Source organism: Mustela lutreola, chromosome 2 (assembly GCF_030435805.1).
Source record: "Mustela lutreola isolate mMusLut2 chromosome 2, mMusLut2.pri, whole genome shotgun sequence".
NCBI classification, from domain to species: Eukaryota; Metazoa; Chordata; class Mammalia; order Carnivora; family Mustelidae; genus Mustela; species Mustela lutreola.
In genome coordinates this window covers 8,453,720-8,477,393 of record NC_081291.1, presented here as the reverse complement: position 1 = coordinate 8,477,393, position 23,674 = coordinate 8,453,720, and the positions used below count along the sequence as shown (strand labels likewise).

Sequence of the window (23,674 nt, the reverse complement as noted above, 5' to 3'; positions counted from 1 at the left end):
GATTACTCAAAAATAAAAAAAAAATTCTTTTTTAAAGTAGGGGTTGCCTGGCTGGTTCCGACATAGACCGTGTGACTCTTGATCTCAGGGTTGCAGGTTCCAGCCCCACCTTGGGTGTAGCGATTACTCAAAAATAAAACGCAAAAAAAAAAGAAAAGAAAAGAAAAGAAAAAGATGAGCAGGTGACCCCATAGTACTCCCCTCCTAATATCCAGCCGAGAAGCTTGGCCAGCCCGCAACTGGGCCGCCCCTCTGCACAGCGTTAGCCAATGAAAGCGGTGGTGTGGAACGCGGACGGTTTCCATGGGAGCGCTGGAAGGAGGGGGCGGGGCAGAAGTTACCCAGCAACGGGGAAATGCTGAGAGGCCCCGCCAAGCGGTCGGAAAGTGCATTCTCCCAGAGCCCGGGGAACCCGTGCTGACGGATCCAGGACCGGGGCAATTGCTATTTGCCACCCTAATCCCCAGGGACCCTAGGCCCCAACCCAGTCATGACGTCTCCCCTGTGCTGGGCGGCCTCCACCAACATCCCGCCTTCTCAGGACCAGGTTTCGACCTCCCGCAAGGTCCAGGGCAGTCAGACTAAGGCCCAGCACAGTCACTCCCAATTAAAGGGTGTGCCCCAGGCCTGGCTTCCACTCCATTCCAAGGCGGGACCCCTCCAAGTCCTTCGGGGCAAGTCTGCTGTGCACACGCAGGTGGCAGAGTTACAAAGGAAGATACAACTGTTAGGTAAGACAGCTCGAAAGGGCACAAAGAATCAGGAGTCAACAGTGCCCACCCAGCCCTGCGACCAGGCACTGTGTGACAAGGGCCTTCCACCGGTCTTCATCCGGGTGGCAAAAACGGGAGGCAAAAACTCATACTTGTTCATGGTTTTCCTCATCTCTCTTATGGAATCTTTCCTACGCTCAGAACCAACTAGACTGTGTTTCATACTTTCGTGTAATTTCAACTCTTCTACCACGCATTGGCCCCGGGGGGGTGGGGGGGATTGGGGGGGTGGTAAAGAACACGGATTCTAAAGCCAGATTTCCTGGGTTCAAATCTGGGCTCTGCTCTGCAAAGACTGATCTTAGGGGACGATGAGTAGCCTAAGTGCTGTCAATTTCTCTATTCCTAAAATGGGGATAGTAAGGGGAGCCTGGGTGCCTCAGTGGGTTAAAGCCTCTGCCTTCAGCTCAGGTCATGATCCCAGGGTCCTGGGATGGAGGCCCACATTGGGCTCTGCTTAGCAGGGAGCCTGCTTCCACCTCTCTCTCTCTGCCTACTTGTGATCTCTGTCTGTCAAATAAATAAATAAACTCTTTTTTTAAAAAATGGGGATAGTAAGAATACAACCCCATAAGGGGTTGAAATGTACAAAGTGCCGAGAACAGTGACTGGCACATAGTAAAACACTATAAAGTGTAAACCGATGTTTCTCAATGGAAGAGGGCTATTTTGCTCCACAGTGGGCACTTGGCAATGCCTGGACACATTTTTGGCGGTCACATTGTTAGGGGCTGGTCATCCAGTGGCCAGAGGCCAGGGACTCTGCTCCACATCTGACAATTCATGGGACAGCTCAAAACAAATAATTATCCACCTCAAATATCAGTTGTGCCAAGGTTGGAAAATTCTGATGTGAACCATTATGGTAACTATTATTATTAGTAGGTAATCTTGCACAGTAGTTGAAAGTACAGGCTCAGGAATCAGACATCTTGTGATCTTGAACAATCTAATAAACCTGAGCTTTGTCATCTGTAATGGGGTATGATATGGATATGTACCTGTTGACATATGGTATTTGACAGCTGGAAGGTTCTTTGTCCAGCATCGAGTATATGACAAGTGTTCCCACTGAAGTATCGTTGCGATATTAAGTCAACGATAACAAAAAGAGCTTTCCTCTGGAAAGCCCCCGACCCCCTCTGACACACTTGTCTTGTATACCTCGTATGACCTCAGAGGGTGACCGGAAGGCCTTTTATGAGAGCACCCAGTGGAACATCAAGAAGAATCAGGAGACCATCAACCAGCTCCAGGAGGAGACCAGGGTCCTGCAAGTTCAGCTGGCGGACCTGCTGCAGGTGAGGATGCTGAAATGGTCGAAGGGTCTTGAAGAGTCAGGGCAGTGTCCCCAGTGGGGCAGGGCGCTGCCTCAGGTTGGGGTGGTCTTCATGAGTAGTGACTGGGCTCCTTTCCTTGCAGGGAGATGAGAAATTGGTCCAGGCGGTGATTCGGGAGTGCAAGTCAGAGAAGCCGTATTTGAAGAACAGGACAGGACAGGTTTGCGCCATCCCAACTCCACTGACCCTCTCCCTTCTCCTTTCGTTTCCAACTTGTGTCCCCTCCCCCACTGGACTCTCTGACTCATCTCACCTTCTCCAATCCTTTCTCCACTGCTAATTTATTCACTCAATGAATCTTTATCACACACCGACCACGTATAGGCATGATATTCGGTATTGGGGACTATGCAGTAAAAAAACAAAACACCAGACCAACCTCCACTTCCCAAACCTTCATATCCTAGCGGGGAAAAGAGAGTGGAGGAAAACAAAACAAAACAAAAACAAGAACAAAATAAAAACACCAAGAACAAATGCAGAAATAAAGTAATTTCCAGGAGTGACCAGAAATAAACAGAAATAGATAGGGGCAGAGGTTTGCACCTTTTTTTTTTTTTTTTTAAGATTTATTAACTTAGCACAAGCATGAGCAGGGGGAGTGGAACAGGCAAAGGGAGGGGGGAAGCAGACACTCCACTGAGCATGGAACCCAACACAGGGCTAAATCCCAGGACCCCAAGATCATGACCTGAGCCAAAGGTGGGCAACCAGCTGAGCCAGATTGGGTTGGGGAGGTCAGGAAAACCACCTATCTCTAAGACATTGATATCTGAGCTGAGAATGAGACAGGCAGGAAATGATTTGGGGAAAAGCAATCCAGGCAGAGGGAACAGCAAGTGCAAAGTCCCTGAAATAGAAGCAAGGGAGTAGAACATTGGAGACACAGGCCTGGCCAGTGTAGCTGGATGGGAGTGCTTGAGCAGGGCTCTGTAGGAGATGAGGTCAAGAGAGTCAGGGGGCACCTGGATGGCTCAGTGTGTTAAGCCTCTGTCTATAGCTCAGGTCGTGCTCTCAGTGTCCTGGAGCTGAGCTCCATATCAAGACCTGGAGTCCACTTGTCCCTCCACCCCTCCTGCTCAGGCTCTTTCTCTCCTCAAAGTAATAAATAAAATCTTTAATTAAAAAAAAGAAAAGAAAAAGAAGGTCAGCAGGGGCTGAACCTTCCGGCAGGCTTAAGAGTTTAGATTTTATGACGTAGAGTGTGAGGAAGCAGAGGGAAGCTGCGGGGAGGTCCTCCAGGAGAAGATGGTGTTGGCTGCACTTCGACAAAAATGGTGGAAACAGGAAGAACGCGGTAGCTCTGGGAAAACCTTGGAAATAGAACAAAGCATTGCTAATGAGCTGGCTGTAGGTGGGATGGAAGAAGTGAAGGTGAGGACATCAGGTTTGGGGGACTTGAATGCCTGGAAGGATGAAGCTGCCATGCGCTGACATGGAGGAGAAGAGTCCAGGAAGGACTTGGGGAAAGATCATGTACTCGATTTTGGACACAATGGTTTTGAGGTGTCTGGATGGCAGTGTAGATATAGGTATATGAGCCTGCAGTTCCTGGTGTGGGGAAGGGGCGCTTAAATGTGGATGTTCTCAGCTATGGTGAGTTTTCAGACCCTGAGCCTGGTTAGGTCCATGGAGGGGGTGGGTGTGAACAGAGTTGAGAAGCCTCAGAGGCTGTCTCTCCTTGGGCCCAGTAAGGGAGAAGGGCAGCCAGGGTGGCAAATAGGGGGGTGGGGAGACGATCTGCAGGAGCAGGGGGGCCGCTGGGTCTGATGCCGCTGAGCCCGGGGAGAGGAGAAACAAGATCTGGAGGAGAAGGGGAGGAAGGCTTAGGTGGGAGGGTTCATGCTGCCGCTTGGGCTCGCCTCTCTCCAGCAGGCCCTGGAGCACCTGGACCACCGGCTGAGCGAGAAGGTGAAGCAGCTGAACGCGCTGCGGCACCAGCTGGGCGTGCGGCAGAAGTGGCTGGAGGAGCTCCAGCTGCGGCACAGCCTCCGCCAGCTGGAGATGGCCGAAGCGCAAAATAGCAACACAGAGGTGGCCAAGGTGAGGCCGGTTGAGGAGGGGTGGGGATCCCGAGGAGAACTGCAGAGGGGAGGGGAACTCGGCCCAGCCTTGCTTCCCATCTAGACCATGCGGAACCTGGAAAACCGCTTGGAGAAGGCCCGGATGAAGGCGGAAGAAGCCGAACACATTACCAATGTGTACCTGCAGCTCAAGGCCTATCTCCAAGTAAGGACTAGGGCGACTTGGGGGATGGAGTGGAGGCAAGTCGGAGGGCCAGCCTGCAGAGGGACAGCGGCCACAGGCCTGTCCCCCACCCGCAGGAGGAGAGCCTTCACTTGGAAAACCGGCTGGACTTCATGGAGGCGGAGGTGGTGAGGGCAAAACGCGAGCTAGAGGAGCTGCAAGTGGTGAACCAGGAGGCGATCAACGCCCGGGACATCGCCAAGGTGCCAGCCTGGCAGGCCCTGGGGTTCCCACCCAGACGCCTTGGTCTTTTGGCCCCAGAATCTGAACCCCAGCTGTCCCCGAGCTCCTCCCGCCTACCTCCCAAGACCCTGCACCCTGGCCCAGCTGTGTCCCCCAACCCTAAGCCTCGGTAGGTACCAGCTGGTCCTGCTGTCCCCCGGCCCTGCCTCCAGAACCAGCTGCAGTATCTGGAGGAGACCGTGTTCCGGGAGCGCAAGAAGCGGGAGCGCTACATAACCGAATGCAAGAAGCGCGCGGAGGACAGGAAGCTGCAGAACGAACGCATGGAGCGCAAGGTGGGCGTGTCCACAGGTCCCGGGGTGCAGCCCCAGCCTAGACCTGACTTCGCGGGTACCGCCACACCCCTAAGTCGATCCATACCCTAGACCTTCCCCGCTCTTAACATTTCTCCGGACTCCGCCCTCATCTCCACTGGATGCCTAGGGCTCCTCCCACTTCCCTGACCCCGCCCTCCCTCCATCCGATTGCCTTGTTTGGAGGAGCTTCCACATCGCCCCTCATTCACCGATCCTTCCCATCCATCCCCACCTGATTACACCGCGCCCCACTCCTAAATCTGGTCCCGCCTCTAGCCCGCCCCTTACTCGAGGTCCCGCCCCCGCTCCCTTGACCCGCCTCTTCGCCCTGCCTCTGAGGCTGCCCATCGCTGACCAGCCCTTTACTGCACTCCTGACCCCAGGCTGGGTTCCCTGACCAGGCCCCGAGCCTTTACCCTGTCTCCCCAGTTGGGCCCCGCCCTCTCCCGGCTCCCCCTCTCTGGCCTCTACCCCAAATCCTTCCCTGAAAGCTGACTCCCGCCCTGTGAGCAGACCCAGCGTGAACACGTGCTGCTGCAGTCCGAGGATTCGACCCAGGACAGCCTGCGCGCCAAAGAGGAGGAGCTGAGGCAGCGCTGGAGCATGTACCAGACAGAGATGCTTTTTGGCAAGGTCAAGGACGCCACCGGCGTGGCCGAAACCCACGTGAGTGCTGCCCGCTGCCCGCAACCCTCCTCGCCCTCTAGTTCTGTTCAGACTGAGCCCAGGCCCGTGAGGCCAACAAGCGCAGCCTCCTGCTTCTGCAGCCTCAAAGACACTCCTCCCTCCTCCAGCCTTTGCCCCGTTTTGCTGCTGCTCCTCCCAGCAAAACCCAGACTAGCTGTCTACCCTGGCCATCAGTCCCTTTCCTGCTTGCTCTTATGCGGGTGCTAACTTCTTGGGCATGTCAGCTCTGTGAGAACTGCGAGTTTGGTCTCTCCTGTGTCTCCAGTCCCTGTAACAGGCAGGGTCTGGGGCTCAGTAGACTGCCCGGTGCCACTCTCAGACCCTGGGCCCTGCGGTTTGCAGCGTTTTCCTTGCCATTTGCTAAGACCCTTATGTTTTCCACGGGCGGATGCTGCTCCCACTGGGCCCCAGTCCAGTTTCTCCCCTTTGCGCACTCTCCCACTGCTACTTCTCCCATAGGGTAACTAACCCCCCGAGGAGTTCTGCGGACTCGGGCATGGGGTCATGTGGGGCAGTGTGGCCTGGCACCTTCCCAGAAATTGGCCTGGTGGACAGCTAGCTCCCGAGATTGGCCTTATTTCCTCCATGGATTGGGCAAGATTCTCAGTCACAGTGTGGATGGCGGGTTGATTTTGGAAAGCAATGATGCTCATTGCTACCCTTCACCACACACCGATCTGGGCTGATTCAAATTCCTTACATAGACAAGGGCCTGGCAAAAATTATGTGTTGGGGGGCTGCACATCCTTGAGGCAGCACTGAGTCTGAATCACGGAGTCCTTAAACATCGCTGTGCAGAAGCCACCAGCTTAGGCCATCTGTCCTGCGTGCCCAGAGGAAAGGAAGAGGGGTTGTAGTCAGGCCTTCCAGGCCTCCCTCTGACCTGAGAAGGGGCCGGGTGGCCCACAGGCGGTGGTGAGGCGGTTCCTGGCACAGGGTGACACCTTCACACATTTGGAGACGCTCAAGAGCGAGAACGAGCAGTCGCTGGTGAGGCTGAAGCAAGAGAAGCAGAGGTTGCAGCGAGAGCTGGAAGACCTCAAGTACTCCGGGGAGACCACAATTGTGAGGTGAGGCCTGGGTGCCCAAGGGAGAGGCTGGGGGGCCCTCCCGGCTCGGAGGCACTCTCCAGGGGTGACCTCCCAACTGTCTGTAGTCAGCAGAAGCTGCAGGCTGAGTTGCAGGAGCGCCTCAAGGCGGAAGAGCAGCGGCGCACTGAGGCACGGGATGAGCTGGAGCGCGCCATGTGGGCGGTACAGACGATCAAGGAGGGCCTCGAACACCTGGCGGGCAAGATGAACCACATCACATTGGTAGGCCTGCGCACTCTCCCACCTCCCCCAGCCCGCCACCCCTCGCCTAGGTAACTCAGCGCAGAACCTTCTGCAGCCCAAGACGCTGGGTTCCTGCCCCTACTCAAAGGGGACTGACCCTGGGCCGCGTCCAGGATGTCAGAAGCCCACCGAGAGGGTACACCCAGCTCCACTCCTCAGAGTCCCCACCTGCGGTTCCTGCGGGGAGACCCCCTTAACTTCTCAAGAGGCTCAGGACTTCAGAGACCCTGTTTCATCTTCACGGGAAGGTCCCATTTTGCCTCCCCACGCCATACCTCAGAGACCCCCACTACAACACTTGGGCAGCCTGCGACGGGGGGCGCCCCACACTGCCCGCAGCAGAGGCCCATTTTTTTCCCCCAAAAGTCATCCCCGAAATGACTTCTGGTGAGTTATTACCCCTTTCCTCCACACAAACTCTTCGTTCACCAATTGTCGTTGGTCTCCGGAGTCCAGAGGCCCCGCCCCACAGGCGCTAGCCCCACCCCTGTTGGTTGTCCCTAGCTTTCGAAAGCCTAGCTCGAGGAGGGTAAAGCTCCGCCCCTGGCGGAACACGCCCCCGAGGTCCGCCCCCTCTGGGCTGAGTCGGCTCCGCGCCCGCCGCAGGTGGAGGGCCCTTTCGCGGGAAAAGAGCTGGATCCCCAGGCAGGTAACTATCTGCCAGACCTGCTGGGCGTCGTGGAAGAAAAGCTTCTGAAGCTGCAGGCACAGCTCGAGAGCCATCACGTGCCCGAGATGCTGCGCCACCTCGCCGACCAAGAGGTCCGAGTACAGCCAGAGCGGGGCTGAGGATGCAGGGGCAGAAAACCGGGGAGCCTGTGGGTGGGAAATGACCTTTACGGACAATCTGTGAGGTTTGAGGAGACAGGAGAACTTCCAGAGGGCCGGCGAGGCCAGTGGGCAGGGCTGGGGAGTGTGTGCACGTGCGCGGGTAAGGGGGGAATCAAGGGGCGAAAACCCTGAGATCAGGGGCGGTCAAAGGGGCGGGGTTGGGTAGCCGGGGAGCTCGAAGAACGAGTCAGTCGGCTGGGCTCGAGAAAAGCTCGAAGAGGAGTGGGCAGAGGGGTCGTGTGGACTCAGGGTATATCTTAGAGTGGGGTGAGGAGGGGATACAGAACGCCCCTGCCGCCTCTACCGCACCCACTCTCGCCTCCCGCTCCGTTCCTCCCCCAGTTCTACTCCACCCTAGAGGGAAAGCTGCCCTTGTACAACACCCGCATCACCCTGCCCCTTGCCAGTCTCAAGGACAAGTTCTTCGGTCAGTACGGTCAGGGAAAAGAGGCGGGGCTGGGGGCCCAAGCCGACCCAGGGAAAGCGGTGCGAGGCCTGGCGGGGGGCCAAGTTGGGGGGCGGGGCCGAGTTGGGAAGGGGTGGTAAAGACGGGGAAGGGAAATCTGAGCCAAGAATGGGAACCCGGATCCCCTCACTGCCCTGCGCAGACGAAGAGGAAAGTGAGGAGGAGGACAACGACGTGGTGAGCCGCGCGGAGCTTAAGATTCGTTCCCAGAAACTAATTGAATCCCGCAGCAAGAAACGCAATCGCTCGAAGAAGACCTAGACTCACCCTTGCGTCCACCTGGCGCTTCCGGGCCCCTGCGGAGCTCCCAACCCCTCTGGGTCCAGCCTCGGGCGCATGGGCCCCTTCAAAGGGCTAAACGCAGCCGAGGCAAGGGAGCAGAACGGGCCGGTGGCGCCCGGGAGTAGAGAAGGGGGCCGGGCCACCGGATGTTCCCACAGTAAATCTACAAGGCGAGCCTGTGCTGGCCTCAGAGTCGCTCAATAAAGGTCACCAATCAACCCCCTGGGTATTTGCCTCTCCTTGACCCTGCGCTGCTGCAAAGACTGCTGCCCTTAAAATCCAGGACCCAGACTCCACCTTCTCTGACCTGGAGAGTACGGACTCCCCATCAGCTGGGGACACAGATTGAACACCCCCACTTCCAGGATAGTAAGAGCTACTCCCACACCTGGAGTGAAACAGCCCTCCGCATTTGACAGGGTACTCTTCTCCCCAGGGGAGCAGACTGGCTCCCCCACTTACTTAGCTACACACCCTAGCTCACCCACATCTGGAGACACCGCTCTCCTTCCCTGGGAGAGAGAGGGGTCCTTTCTCCTGGGCACAGATTGATACACACCTGTAGGGAGAACTGGGACCTCACCTCCTTGGGTCTGGGCTGGGCGCTGGGGTCCAGCTGGGGGCAACCGAGAGCCACGGGTCCAGCCCCGCCCATGCACCGCCGGGTCGCCCCGCCCTGCCCCGCGGGCCCCAATGCCCAGCCACTGCCCGACGCCCATCGGCCTTTCCGCCTCACTCAGCCGCGCCGTGGAGTCGGACGGCCACAGGTCATGGATCGGACAGCAGGCAAGGAGCTCGCCCTGGTAAGGGGACCAGAGGTCTCGGACCCCACATCCCTGGCGACCCTGAGGTCCAGGAACGCCAGGTCCCTGCTTTTTGGACCTTATCTCCCCGCAAATCGGACCCTTCGTACCCGCCCAGGAGTCCCAACCTTGGGCCTCCCGGCCCCTGCCCCAGCGCAGTGGCTGGTACCTCTTAAGGTTGGGGGGTGGGCGTCTCTGAGCTCATCTACGGGTGGGGACAGAGACAGACTCCGTGAGGCTGGACCCTGGGACGTCCCCAGATCCCACTCCATGCCGGACAGGGGAGGAGGCTGCCTGCGGCCCCGGGACCCCGCCCCAAGCCTCGCTGAGTCTGACGGGGAAGGGGGAATGGTGCTAGAAGGCCCGGCTTGAGTCCGCGCGGGAGAGCGGGGGCCGAGGTCCCGCGGCCCGTCCCCCCGCGGCGCCCTGAGCCCGACTCCGCGTGCAGGCGCCGGTGCAAGACTGGGGCGAGGAGGCCGAGGACGGAGCCGTGTACAGCGTCTCCCTGCGTCGGCAGCTCAGTCAGCGCTTGAGCCCGAGGGCAGCGCCCGGGGCCAGCCAGGTGAGGCAGGGGTTGGAGGGTGGAGCGCCGGGCGGTGTGGAGGGGCCTGGAGGTGAAGCGGCCCGAGGGCACAGCCGCGGGGCGGAGCTGAGGCCGGTGGGAAAGGCGGGGCTTACAAGCGCCCTGGTAAAGGTGGAAAAGAGCCTGCGGGCGGCCAGGTGAATGGGGTTGATGAGTGTGGAACCTGGGACTAAACCCCACCGTAGGGCCTAAGTGGGCCAGGTTTAGTGTGGGGCGGAGCTGGAGTGGGGGGTGGTCTTTAGAAGCAGCCGGGTGAGAGCGGGCTCGGGTGGAGGGCTGGCATCCCGGCCCGGGAGCGACTAGCGAAGCGCGGCTGGAGAGCTGGGAACCGCATGGGAGCGCGCAGCGAGTGAGGGCACGGGGCGGGGCTGGGGGGAGAGCCGTGTCCTGCGCGGATTTCGAGGGTCGTTTGAATATGGAGCAGAATCGTGAATCCAGGAGACGGGGTTCAGAGAAATGGTCAAGGTCAGATGCAAGAGCTGTACTTAGCGATGGGTGTGATTGGAAAAAGGGGTGCTCTGGGGGCCACTCCTTGTTTCTCTTTGCCGCCCCCTTGTCCCGCAGGCCTCCAACCCCGCTGCGGATGCCTTCCTCCATTACCGTACGAGCAAGGTGCGGGCGCTGAGGGCAGCGAGGCTGGAGCGGCTGGTGCAGGAATTGGTGTCTGGGGACCGCGAGCAGGACCCGGGCTTCGTGCCTGCCTTCTTGGCCACCCACAGAGCCTTTGCGTCCACCGCCCGCGTGCTGGGTCTTCTCCTGCCACCACCGCCACCGCCCCTGCCTCCAGGGTCAGTACCAAGGGGGAAACCTCCGTGTTCCCACCCCTAGACTCTCACCAGGGTACTCGATCCGGCATTCCCTACCCCTAAGTCCCCCCAGCCTCCCTTTTCACCTGATGGGAGAGTTGCTTTTCCCAGGACAGAGATCAAGAAGACAGAGGGAGGAGGTCTGCGTGTCAACAAGAATTTAAGGTTGGTCTCCCATAGGTGAGGGTGGGGGTCCTAGAGGTCCAAGGTCATGTCTGAAGCGTAGGAGCTCCCGAGATCCAGAGTTCCGGGCTCCTCTCTGAGGCCCCCCACTCTGGCCAGGGCTGTGGTGTCCGTGCTGGGCTCCTGGCTGCGGGATCACCCTCAGGATTTCCGGGATCCCCCTGCCCACTCGGACCTAGGCAGTGTCCGCACCTTTCTGGGCTGGGCGGCCCCAGCAGGGCCCGAGGCCCAGGAGGCAGAGAAGCTGCTGGGAGCTTTCCTGGAGGAGGCTAAGCAAAAGCAGGAAGAGGAGGAGAAGCCTGAGGCATGGACAGGTGAGGGGTATAGGGTCCCGGAGCAAGCCTTTCCCTGCATCATCTGTCCCCCAGTGGCCTTCTGCCCTCAGAGAGTGACAAGTCTTGGGCAAAATTCTTAATCATGTCTGAGCCTCAGTTTCCCCACCTGTGTAACAGGAGTATTGACCCTTTGTGGGACATATCAGCGTTTGTCTAACACTTCCCCCTACATCTCCATCCTAACTACAAAAATATTCTGCCATTGTGTCACGGTGCCCTTTGTTTTTCACTACAATTTATTCCATTGCTGCTTACCTCAGGAGCCAAGAGACCTGGGTTCAAATCCCAGTTCTGCCAGTTGCTGACTGTGTGACCTTGGATAAATCCCTTCTCTCTCTGAGCCTCTGTTTCCATATCTGTAAAATGGGGGAGATAATAGTATTTCCCTCATTGACCTCTTTATTCATTCAACAAATAGTTAGCTACTGGCTCTTGGCATATAAATGGACAGGGGTTCCTAGTTCCTAGGGAAGGCAACAGTAAACCAGTAGATAAATAAACATTGAGGGCTTGGCAATAGTGTTATTTTCATCATTGTTGTTATCACTGATTCTTACTTATTAGAATCTACCACTTAAGGTGAAAAGACATAAGAACCCATACTGATATTTTCTTGTAGAGTAAGGTATCATGACCTGAGCCAAAGGCAGACACTTAACAACTGAACCACCCAGGCGTCCTATATGGTCCTTCATAGAGTTTGCCAACCTCTGTCACAGAGAGCTTTTGGGGAGAGGGAAAAATATCTACATACTTCATTCAGGTCTTTGCTCAACTTGTCCCTTTCTCTGATCTCCAAGCAAATATAGCCTTTCACTCTGCCTCCTTGCCTGCCTTATTTTTTTTAATTCTTTTTTTTTAAAGATTTTATTTATTTATTTGACAGAGAGAGATCACAGTAGACAGAGAGGCAGGCAGAGAGAGAAAGAGAGGGAAGCAGGCTCCCTGCTGAGCAGAGAGCCCGATGCGGGACTCGATCCCAGGACCCTGAGATCATGACCCGAGCCGAAGGCAGCGGCTTAACCCACTGAGCCACCCAGGTGCCCCCTTTTTTAAAAATTCTTATTTATTTATTTATTTGACAGACAGAGATCACAAGTAGGCAGAGAGGCAGGCAGAGAGAGAGGAGGAAGTAGGCTCCCCCCCAAGCAGAGAGCCCGATGCAGGGCTCGACCCCAGCTTAACCCACTGAGCCACCCAGGCGCCCTGCCTGCCTTATTTTTATGCATAGCCTTCACTGGCCTTTTCCCTGAATCTGTCCCCAGGGGCAGAAACAATCAAGATTTGTTGATTGAGGGGTGCCTGGGTGGCTCAGTGGGAGCCTGCTTCTTCGCCTCTCTCTCTCTGCCTGCTTCTCTGCCTACTTGTGATCTCTGTCTGTCAAATTAATAAATAAAATCTTAAAAAAAAAAAAGATATGTTGATTGAATAATTGCATCCTGCTTATAAGGTATCATCTTTCATCCATCTGTGTTGGACCTGATCCCGATCTCAAAAGCATCTAAATCCCTAATCCCCAGGGGCGCCTGGGTGGCTCAGTGGGTTAAGCCTCTGCCTTCGGCCCAGGTCATGATCTCAGAGTCCTGGGATCGAGCCCCACATCGGGCTCTCTCCTTGGTGGGGAGCCTGCTTCTCCCTCTCTCTCTGCCTGCCTCTCTGCCTACTTGTGACCTCTCTGTCTCTCTCTGTCAAATAAACAAATAAAATCTTAAAAAAAAAAAAATCCCTAATCCCCATCCTTTAATCCTCAGATTAAAGTGGCCAAATTCATCTCTGCTTTATAAAGTAGCAGCCACTTCTTTTTCCCTGGTGACAAAATCCGTTATTTATATATATTTTATCCCTCTGTCTTCCCCCTTGGTTTTTTAAGTGTCATCTTCCTCTGCCTATGGGAATTCACCAGCTGATTCCAAGTCACTAGAGCTACACAGTCCAGTGGGGGTGGCTGCTCACCACATGTTGTTATTGAGATTGAATTTAAAATAAAAATTTCAGTTCTTTGGTCACACTAGCCACATTTTTGGTGTTCACACTGACTGTGTGTCCTGCTCTGGGATATACTTTATTTTTAATTTTTATTTTTTTAAAGATTTTATTTATTTGACAGAGGGAGATCACAGGCAGAGAGGCAGGCAGAGAGAGAAGGGGAAGCAGGCTCCCCACTGAGCAGAGAGCCCAATTCGGGGCTCAACCCCAGGACCCTGGGATCATGACCTGAGCCAAAGGCAGAGGCTTTATCCCACTGACTCACCCAGGTGCCCCGGATATACTTTATTTTAACATCTTTATTTTGGGATTACTTTTTACTATGAAAAATTGCAGACATAGAGAAAAGTAGAGAGAATAGTATAAAGAATACTCAGACACCAATGAATTTGACACAAAAATGTGTTTTTAGGATGATTTGAAAACAAATCCCCGACTTCCGTCACTTCACATGTAAATACTTCGCTATACACCTTAACTGAGAAGGACTTTTTAAAATTATTTATTTATTTTTAATATAACCTCATGTGTACAATCATTTCTAACAAAATCAGCAATAATTACTTAATATCAAAAGTTACCCAGTCCTGGAGGGCCTGGGTGGCTCTGTCAGTTAAACGTCCAACTCTTGATTTTGGCTCAGGTCATGATCTCAGGGTTATGAGATCCAAGTCCCGAGTCAGGCTCCACACGCTGGGTGTGGAGCCTGCTTAAGATTCATTCTTTCTCTCTCTCTCTATCTCTCTCGGGCCCTGGGTGGCTCAGTTGGTTAAGTGACTGCCTTCGGCTCAGGTCATGATCCTGAAGTCCCGGGATGGAGTCCAGCATCAGGTTCCCTGCTTGGCAGGGAGCCAGCTTCTCCCTCTGACCCTCCCCCCTTCTTATGTTTTCTCTCTCTCTCTCAAGAAAATAAAATCTTAAAAAAAAAAAAAAAGATTATCTCTCTCTCTGCCCCTCTCCATTTTACCATCTCTCAAAAACAAAACAAACAAAACCAAACAAACAACAACGAAAAAAACCCAGTCCAGATTCAAATCCCTCCATTGTCCCTAAATTGTTGTTGTTGTTGTTTTTAAGATTATTTATTTATTTACTTGACACAGCGAGAGAGAGAGAGAGAGAGAGAGAGAGAGAGACGAGCGCGAGAGAGCACACAAGCAGGGGGAGCAGCAGGCAGAGGGAGAAGGAGAAGCAGGGAGCCCAATGCGGGGCTTGACCTCAGGACCCCGGGATCATGACCCAAGCCCAAGGCAGACACTTAACAACTGAGCCACCCAGGTGCCCTAAATTGTCTTTTTTTTTTTTTTACAGTTATTTCTTTGAAATGCAAACATCTATTGTAGGCACATGATCTTTCATTTCTTAAATCTGTTTTATTCTATGACAATCTCCCTTTGCCTTTTGTTTAATGTCATAAGGGGGGGGGGGGAATGGGTCATTTGTCCTGAGGAGTGTCTCACCTTCTCCATTTACCTGTTTGCTGTCTCATGGTGACATGTAGCATGTTCTTCTATCCCCCTATTTGCCATAAGATCTGCAGATTCGATTAGCTTAAGTGCATTTTTTTCCAATGCCAACTTTTTCAAGCTAGTATTTTGCAACGCCATCTGTCCTAATTTGAAATGAAAGACAGATAAGTGGACTTACAAAGACAATTTAAAAAATAATAATATAGTGCTGTAACTATAATATGAAGGAGAAAGAAAGCCAAAGCAGTTTACACAATAATAAACTATACTTGTGGCCATGTCTTACTAGGATACATGGCGAAGTCGTCCAGAGCCTTTGTCTCTTACAGCATCACGGTCAGTGTAACAGCCACAAACACCAGCTAATGCAGGGGAGAGAACTGGCCACACAGGTGTAGCAGCATAAACACTGGTGACCTCACTTTCTAGAATGGTGAATAACACTCATATATTCCAAACAAAACAGAGCCCAGACTCTGGCAGTCTTTGCATTCCTGTAGCCAAACTAATGGGTGTTTATGAGAAAGATAGCTTTGTTCTAGGAGCAGATTATTGTAAACAGGTTTTCCAAGGACACAAATGTCTTGGAGGGACGCTTGGAGGCTGAGCACACAAATTCACTGTGCAGGTCGGCCCCCTTGTGGCAGATTTCGATGTCAAAATATCTCCTAGGGGACGGCACTATAGAATCCCACTACAGAAAAATCATCTCTATTTATTGGGTACTTTATAGCTGTCTAGTATATACGATCTCTGATTTTTAAAAATCCAGATGAAGAAATCAAGGCACACTCTGGTTAAAGAGTTTGCTTTAGTTCACATAGCAAGCCCGGGGGGACAAGTTTGGATTTGACCTTGGGACTGATAGTATAGCCTTCCCTCAACTACAAAGTTATATACCACCTCTCACCACAAGAATAGGGCAGACAGATCTTACTTTATTTTATTTATTTATTTTTTTTATTAGACCAACAGAGATCACAAGTAGGCAGAAAGGCAGGCAGAGAGAGAAAGAGGAGGAAGCAGGCTCCCCACAGAGCAGAGAGCCCGAGGCAGGGCTTGATCCCAGGACTCTGGGATCATGACCTGAGCCGAAGGCAGAGGCTTTAACCCACTGAGCCACCCAGGTGCCCTCAGATCTTACTTTAGTATAGGTTCAAAACCCAAAACACCACTCTTTCCTACTCTAGCCTTTAAGAACCTGGCTTCAAATCCCCACCCTGTTATTTCCTGTAGGTGTACCTTAAGGCAAACTGTTTCTACCTCAGTTTCCCCATCCATGGGAGGTGGATAATAGTACCTCCCTCACTGGGTTAGTGTGCTCAGTTACCTAGGGTAACTGAGTTACTAGTAACTGAGTAACTGTCAGTTACCAGGTACCTAGGGTGGATTACCACCATAGGCGCTAAATGAACATTACCATTGCTCTGATACCCCTAAAAATACCCAGAGAGGTTTCCTTTCTGCAGATTAGGAAAGTGAGACTCAGAGACACTGAGGAACTAGTCCAAGATCACACAGCCAGTCCTGGATTCAAACCTGAGAGTTTTTAACCCTAATACTCTCTCAGGACCTCCTGGAGCTGTCCACTCCCCCCGCCCAGACTCCCCCGAGGACTGCTCTGAACCAGAAGCGGAGGCAGGACCGATGCGGGAAGGCCCTGAGCTCCTAGACTTTAGTGTAGATGAACTGGCCGAACAGCTCACGCTGTTGGACGTGGTGAGCACCGGGGCGGGCCGCGGTCGTGGGGCAGATTCGGTTGAGCACAGAACCTACACACCTACCTACACGCGCGCCCTCCCACCCTCCCCACCTCCACTCAGGAGCTGTTTGCACGCGTGCGTTCCTGCGAGTGCCTGGGCTCCGTGTGGTCCCAGCGGGACCGTCCAGGGGCCGCGAGCACCGCCCCCACGGTGCGCGCCACTGTGACCCAGTTCAACCTGGTGACTGGTTGCGTGCTGGGCTCCGTGCTGGGAGAGCAGGGCCTGGCCAGCCCGCAGAGGGCACAGCGGCTGGAGAAGTGGATCCGTGTGGCCCAGGTGCGCCTCCGAGGAAAGGGGACATGGGGGGAGGGGCATGGGAGTAGGGACCAGGCCTGGTGAGAGACAGGGGACCGGAGGCAGAAGACCAGGGGCTGGGAATGAGGGGAAGGTTGGGGTTAGGAGGTTCCCCTAAGGGAAAACCTAACAGGGGCCCAGGGCGGGGGGGGGGGGGCAGGGCTACTGAGGGACATTGGGTGGTTCTAGGGAGAAGAGGAGGGGTTGGGTTGGAGGAGGACCCAATGCCCAGAGAAGGGGGCAGCGGGTCCGAGAGAGACTGGATGCGGGCAGGTCAACAGCCTCAAGGCTGAAGAGAAAGAAATGGGGGCCCAGGAGAGAAGGGGGGTGGCCAGGAAGGAAGGGAAGGGGGTAGATGACTGATACCCAGGTCGGGGGAGGAGAGGTCTGCGTCCAGGAGAGATACTTTGGGCACGTCTAGGGCCCAGGAGAAGTAAGGAGTGGGGACAAAGGAAGCCAAGGTGGGAGGTAGGGAATGGAGGGGCAGCTGGGGGAGGGGCTGGGGCTGCAGGTGGGGGAGGGGGGCGAGTCCTGAGGGGAGAGGCTGACCCCTGGTAGCTTGTTGGGCAGTCCCTAGGGGTCTGGCCTGGGGTCCGAAGTCTCGGATCAAAAGCGAATCGTAGCTGGGGGTCGGGCGTGGGGTGTCACCGGCTCCCCGCCCACCCGCAGCGCTGCCGGGAACTGCGCAACTTCTCCTCGCTGCGCGCGATACTGTCCGCTCTGCAGTCTAACCCCATATACCGGCTCAAGCGCAGCTGGGGCGCCGTCAGCAGGTAAAGAGGTGGGGGGGGGGGGAAGCCCGGGCACAGTCAGCAGTTGAGGGGGGGAGGGGGCTTGCCGCTGAGGCAGAATGTCCTCCCCAGCGCAGCTCTGACCTTCCCCGCCGCTGACTCCTGACCCCTCTCCTGACCCCCCTCAGGGAAAGGTTATCCACTTTCAGAAAACTTTCGCAGATTTTCTCCGATGAGAACAACCACCTCAGTAGTAGAGAGATTCTTTCCCAGGTAATGACGGGTGTGGACACGCCCCCCCCCCCCCCCCCCCCCTACCACCACCACCAAGGATCCCAGGCCCAGAAAGGGAAAACCGAGACCTGGGGCTGGGCACCACTTGCCAATGTCAAAAATTCAATGTCCTTTCACTACCGCGCAGCAATGACCTTCCCCTTGTTTTACTGCCTCTGCTGCCCTCAATATCGCTCACGCTCAGTGAGCGCCTTATTTATTCATTCATCAAATACCAGAAGTTACACGGAAAAGGTCACTTGAGGCCAGAGTCACAGCAAAGAGTAAAGGGTAAAAAAACCAAAAAACCAAAAAACAAAATTACACTAGGACTTGACTTTGATAAGCAGAACAGAATTGTCTGCCAACAAGTCTGACTTGCTGTAGGCAAGATTGAGATTTGAATCGCAATTAATGCTGGTTGTTAGGGTGAATCCACAACAGATGGAATGTGAAGCCTGTTCCTTCGGCCCAGAACATTCTTCACATTCGCCTTCCGCAGGTCTCGCCCTGCTTGCTCCTTGATTGCCCTTACCTGTGCCTGCTACATGAGGAACTTGGTTGTTGCTGTCCCTCCCCTGGCTAAGAGTCAGCTCGGGAGGCCAGGATTTTTGTCCCTTGCTCGCTGCTGCCTCCCCAGCACTCGGAACAGTGCTGGGCACAGAGTAGCTGCTCAGTAAATACCGGCGAGTGAATGGATGCCTCAGATTAGGATAAGAGGTCAAGGAACGGGAAGCTCTGAATTCAGCAGCTGCTGGGTGCCAGGCACTGTGCCCGTGGTGGCTGAAAGCAAAACAGGCGTATGTGGTGGGTCTTGAGGCATCTTCCCTGAGGACAGGGTTGGAGAGAACCTGGGTCTGCTCAGTTCTTCCCTCTCCCCCAGGAGGAGGCCATCGAGGGCCCCCAAGAGGAGGACACCCTCCCAGGAAACCTGCCCCCAGTGAGTGAGGTGGTTTGGGATGGGGGCCAAGCAGGATCCTCACACAAGGGGGTGGTACGTGATGGCGCTGAGAGTGACTGAAATTCTGGGGACCACAGAAACTGCCCCCGGGCCCTGTCCCCTACCTTGGCACCTTTCTCACGGACCTGGTTATGCTGGACACAGCCCTGCCGGACATGCTGGAGGTCTGACCCCTGACCCTTGACCCCTGACCCTAGCACCACCTACCCTCAGCACAGTGGGCCTCCTGTAACCCACCCTTGACCCTGCCCGCGTTCCCTACCCCAGCCCCCTTAGTGCAGTGGGGTTCCACATCCCAGCCCCTGACCGTGACCCTCAAGGGTCTTGATTCTGGAGGCTCCAGTTCAGACAAAGTTTGCCCCCAGGGGGATCTCATCAACTTTGAGAAGAGGAGGAAGGTGAGTGACACTGGGATGGGTATGGCTGGTGGGGGAGGGGGACAGGTTGGGGGTGGGGAGGGGCTGGTTCTGAGAGGCCACCCCCTCAGGAGTGGGAGATCCTGGCCCACATCCAGCAGCTGCAGAAACGGTGTGGGAGCTACTGCCTGAGTCCCCGCGCCCCAGTCCTGGCCGCCCTGCGTGCCCAGTGCCAGCTCAGCGAGGAGCAGAGGTGACCCCTGGCCTGGCCCAGCCCCCACCCTGGCTGATTCTGGACGGCATGCTTGACCCACTTACCCCATGTATCTCTCCAACTCCCCAGACCCTCTCCTGAGCCTGACTCCCATCCTATGACCTTGCATTTTTTTCCAGCCCATGGAGGCCCCCAGTTCACCTCTGACCTCAAACTCTGACCCCGTCTGACTTTCTGACTTCAGGCTTGAATGTGCAGGGGCCATTCCATCCCCCCATCCCATCTGTTCTCTTCCCCACCTTCTGACCCTCTCTGACCTATGACCCCACTGGTAACCCCAGTCTGAATCTCTGAGCCTGATCATTTCCCCCCAGTTTGGAATAACCAACCATCCAACTCAACTCTCCCTTTTGTTTCTCTTCATTCTGTTGAATCCATTACCCTAATCATTGACCCCCAATGATTACTTGACCTTGAACTCTATCTTTGACCAAATCTTACTCCTCAATCCCACTCTGAAAATCCCTGTATGACCTGCCAACCAAGCCATTGTGTCTCATCCCTAATAAGACCCTGATGCCAGAATATGTCCCTATTTGTTATCCTGACCCCGGGATTCAGTGCCCAACCACTGCTGCTCCCCCCCACACACAGCGATAATGCAGCTCCCAACTGCTTCTAGCTTTCACCTCATTCCTTGCTGCTTCCTGGCCCCAACCCACCCCAACGTGCACCTTGACTCCTCAGCTATCGGGTCTCCCGTGTCATTGAGCCACCTGCTGCCTCCTGTCCCAGCTCCCCACACGTCCGGCGGCGAATCAGCCCCACCAAGCGCCTCAGCGCGTGAGTCTTGGGGTGCACCTGGGGAGTGATGTGGGCAGAGATGGGAGGCTGCTCCTGGCGCCAGTCCAGGCTCATCCTCGCCCCTTGTGTCTGTCTTTAGAAAGCTGTCCCGAGAGAGACGCTCATCCCCTGCTGGGAGTCCTGGGGACCCGTCATCCCCCACCCCTAGGTGAGCATCCCAGTGAAGGGACTGGACATGGCAGGGTCAGAGGTCAGGGCAGCCACTTGACCTCAGACTCTGTGTCTCCTGCAGTCTGTCCCCAGGGTCCCCCCCATCTAGTCCTAGAACCAGAGACCCTCCTGGCAGTCCCCCGGCCTCTCCAGGGCCCCAGGGCCCCAACACCAAGGTATTAGGCCTGCCTGTGTGCATTGTGGGGCTGTGTGTGTCTGTCTGTGTTGTTTGTGTGTCTGTGTGTGTACATGGGATGTCACAGCCAGGCATGTACATAAGAACATGCCTGGCTGAGCACTCTGGGTATCTGCCCAGGAGACCACGTGCATCTTAAGGCTCTGTCTGAGGGACTGTCTCTCGGTCTGGCTTATGCTCTGCTCTGGATAAGTCAGCTCGCCCACAGGGCGCTCCAGGGTGTGATAATATTTCTGCAAGGATATGCGTGTCCCCAGGAATTGGCATGCCTAAAGGGGCACATGGGCTTAAATATCGACAGTATCCATGGGACCCTGAATGGGGCTGTTCACGGACTTGTGGATGCACAGCAATTACAAGCGTGTGTGTACTTGCTGCTGTCTTGCACGCAGGATTTCATGTGCATAAGTGCAGCTTTGTGCCATGTGTATGGGTCACATGTAAATTTGTTTTCGTCACAGGGCACGAAGGTCTATATGTGATGCATGGATCACATACAGACCCACATATGTGATTGCATGGATGTAGGCTTGTGAGTGCACCCTCACTGCCTGTCCCCAGGCTCTGCTTGTGTAGGGGGACATAAAACTACCCCCCAGACTCAACCCCCCTCCTCCCACTGCCTACAGCTGCCCTTGAGCCTGGACCTGCCGGCCCTGCGGCTCTTGGCTTTGCCCCTGAGCAGCTCTCACATCTCTGTACTGGGGCAACCAGGATCGGAGGCTCGAGTCATCCGCGTCAGCATTGACAATGACCATGGGAACCTCTATCGGAGCATCTTGGTGAGGGAGGGAAGGGGACGGGAACATGCTGGGCAGCCCTGCCCCCAGGGGCTTGGCTGTCACACCTCACCGCCCACCATCTTTTCCCAGCTCACTAGTCAGGACAAGGCCCCCAGCGTGGTGCAGCGAGCCCTGGAAAAGCACAATGTGGCTCAGCCCTGGGCTCGGGACTACCAGCTCTTCCAAGTCCTTCCTGGGGACAGGGGTGAGCATGAGCAGCAACTGTGAGCAGCCTGGGCTGGGGGTTAGCTCCAAGGGCAGCAGACGGACTAGAATCAAGGCTGGCCTAACAGGGCCAGGAGGTGGCTCTGCCACAGAGTAGGGGTAAGATGAAACAGGGTGGGGGTAAGAGGAAGTGTTATTGGTGCCTCGATTTTGCAGGGTCCTGCAATTGCCTTTGCTGTGTGAGCGAGAGGAGCACTAAAGATGTCTTCTTAGGATTTGTGGGGAAGTGAAGTTGTTCAAGGTCAAATGGGAGAGGGAGGAAAGGAGGTTGTCTTGGCTTCAGTTTGTAGGATCATGAGGTCATTCAGGCTCGACCTGGTGGGGTAGGAGTCTAAAGAGGGTCTAGGCTTGAATCTGTGAGGAAATGAGCTTGCTCCAGCTCAGCAAGGGGATCCTGAAGTTATCTGAACTTGCCATGGGGCAGGGCCACATGGTATTGAAATTCAGGGTAGGGGAGCACGATGTTGTTCATTACAGACACAGGTAGAAGGTCTCCCAGTTCTCAAGAAGGAGAGGCAAGAGAGTGACACGCTAAAGGACATGACATGGGGTTGGTTGGATTTTAGGAAGGAACATAGAAGGCTATTGGCTTTGGCTATCAAGAGTGAGGGCCACAGATTTTTCAAGGGGGATGTAGGAAGTCAAGTTGTCCAAGTTCATGGTGAGAGCAGCATGAACTTGGCTGGGGGGAAGGATGAATGAGCAGGAAGTCGTTTGGGATGGGTGACCCGAGTTTGTCCCACCTTGCAGTGTGCTTGTCTAGACTCCAGAGGGAAATAGCAGGAGGTTACCCAGGCGTGAGGAGGGAGAGACATGAGGTTGTGCAGGCTTTGTGTGGGAGGTTGTCCGGGTTCTGAATGAGAGGAGAATTAGGTTGGCTTAAGCACTGGCTGAAGGGACCCAAGGTTGTTCTGCAGAGCAGACTGGTGAATGGCAGAAGGTGACCTAGGTCTTTTGTGGGGAAAGTATGAGGTTGTGCCCGCCTTTGACCATCATGTCTGCCCTGGCCAGAGCTCCTGATTCCTGACAATGCCAATGTCTTCTATGCAATGAGTCCAGCTGCCCCTGGAGACTTTGTGCTGCGGCGAAAGGAGGGGGCCCGGCCCACAACCACAATCTCCTCATCCTGAGGGGACCCCCTTCTCCCTCTAGGTCACAGGCCCCAGGGGCAGGTTGGGGATTAGCTTCCCTCACCATGGAAGTGGGGAGAGGGTTCCTCTCCTAGAGAAGTCCCATTCTCCAGTAAAGCCCATTGCGTTCTGTACCCCATGACCCCCCCACCTCCCATTTTAGCCCTTTGGACACCCTCTCTCTGACCCTCTTGGCACCAGATCCTTATTCCAGAGCCATGAGCTCATGGATGGGCTGTGAGAAGCTTCATCCCATAAACATAGAAAGCTTGTAGGGTGCTGGGGATGGGGAGCAGACCCTTCCCTAGAGAAATCTTGTAACTGGCAGAGACACATCAGAACTGACAGAAGTGGATGAAAATAGTGACCAAAGTTATGAAACAGGTCTGTCTTGTCTGTTCTGAGCCTAGGCCTTGTGTTCTCTATCATGACAGAAATTAAAAACCAAAACCGAAAACAAAAAAATCTAAGAGCCTTCTGAAAGGGTTTGGGTGAGACATGACCAGAGGCGAGGGGGTGGGGCTGGGGGGGGTACTATCACACACGCAGAGGTTGCCTATCACACACAGAGGTTGGGACTCCCCAGCATTTGGGGGCCACTATCCTTCTTTTCTGCCACACATATGGGTGAGTGGAGAAATGAAAATCCATTGAGATCGGAGTCAAATACCATCATCACCCATCAGCCAACAGGATGTGGGGACGAAAGAGGAGCGGTACACCGTCCCCCTGTACTGGGGGAAGGAGAGGAATCGGAGAAGGCAGAGACAAAGGGAGCCATAGGGTCAACTGCGACACAGTCGTAACTGTCAACAACCACCATCCTAACAATAATGTGTTCACTGAGGAACTTCTCCTCTGTGCCGAATGTCAACTAGGGGCTTTGGGTTCTTTGTGCTTCAGGTGTTAAAAAATCCAGTCCAAGTGGATGTGCAAAAAAGGAAACTAATGGCTCGTATAAATGAGAAGTTTGGTGGGTCCAGCTTCAATCACAATTGGATTCAGGGAGGCAAAAATTGTCATTGGGATTTTGTTGCTGTCTCTGGGCCCTGATTTGCTCTGAGAATAAGA

General features: G+C 54.8%; 2 protein-coding genes across 11 annotated transcripts; both read left to right on the top strand.

Annotated features, from left to right (window-relative positions):
• Nucleotides 1-333: 333 nt before the first annotated feature.
• On the top strand, nt 334-8,717 carry ODAD3 (outer dynein arm docking complex subunit 3). Its single transcript, XM_059160054.1, has 13 exons — nt 334-731; nt 1,953-2,074; nt 2,196-2,273; nt 3,986-4,156; nt 4,241-4,342; nt 4,438-4,563; nt 4,756-4,878; nt 5,413-5,565; nt 6,496-6,656; nt 6,743-6,899; nt 7,527-7,682; nt 8,094-8,178; nt 8,360-8,717. The coding sequence occupies exons 1-13, from the start codon at nt 491-493 to the stop codon at nt 8,476-8,478; spliced, it is 1,794 nt and encodes a 597-aa protein (XP_059016037.1). The 5' UTR covers nt 334-490; the 3' UTR covers nt 8,479-8,717.
• Nucleotides 8,718-9,130: 413 nt separating this feature from the next.
• Nucleotides 9,131-23,068, top strand: RGL3 (ral guanine nucleotide dissociation stimulator like 3). Of its 10 annotated transcripts, none has more exons than XM_059160039.1 (19): nt 9,133-9,302; nt 9,751-9,864; nt 10,450-10,673; nt 10,803-10,856; nt 10,974-11,188; nt 16,235-16,383; nt 16,488-16,703; nt 17,391-17,494; nt 17,641-17,725; nt 18,609-18,665; nt 18,764-18,850; nt 19,052-19,084; nt 19,201-19,295; nt 20,004-20,099; nt 20,200-20,268; nt 20,353-20,446; nt 21,096-21,248; nt 21,339-21,453; nt 22,485-23,068. In XM_059160039.1, the coding sequence occupies exons 1-19, from the start codon at nt 9,153-9,155 to the stop codon at nt 22,601-22,603; spliced, it is 2,229 nt and encodes a 742-aa protein (XP_059016022.1). In that variant the 5' UTR covers nt 9,133-9,152; the 3' UTR covers nt 22,604-23,068. The 10 variants fall into 10 exon arrangements, with proteins under 10 accessions (XP_059016029.1, XP_059016031.1, XP_059016022.1 ...); XM_059160043.1 differs by having other exon boundaries at nt 9,135-9,302; nt 11,058-11,188; nt 19,174-19,295; XM_059160038.1 differs by having other exon boundaries at nt 9,135-9,302; nt 19,174-19,295.
• The last annotated feature ends 606 nt before the right edge of the window (nt 23,069-23,674 follow it).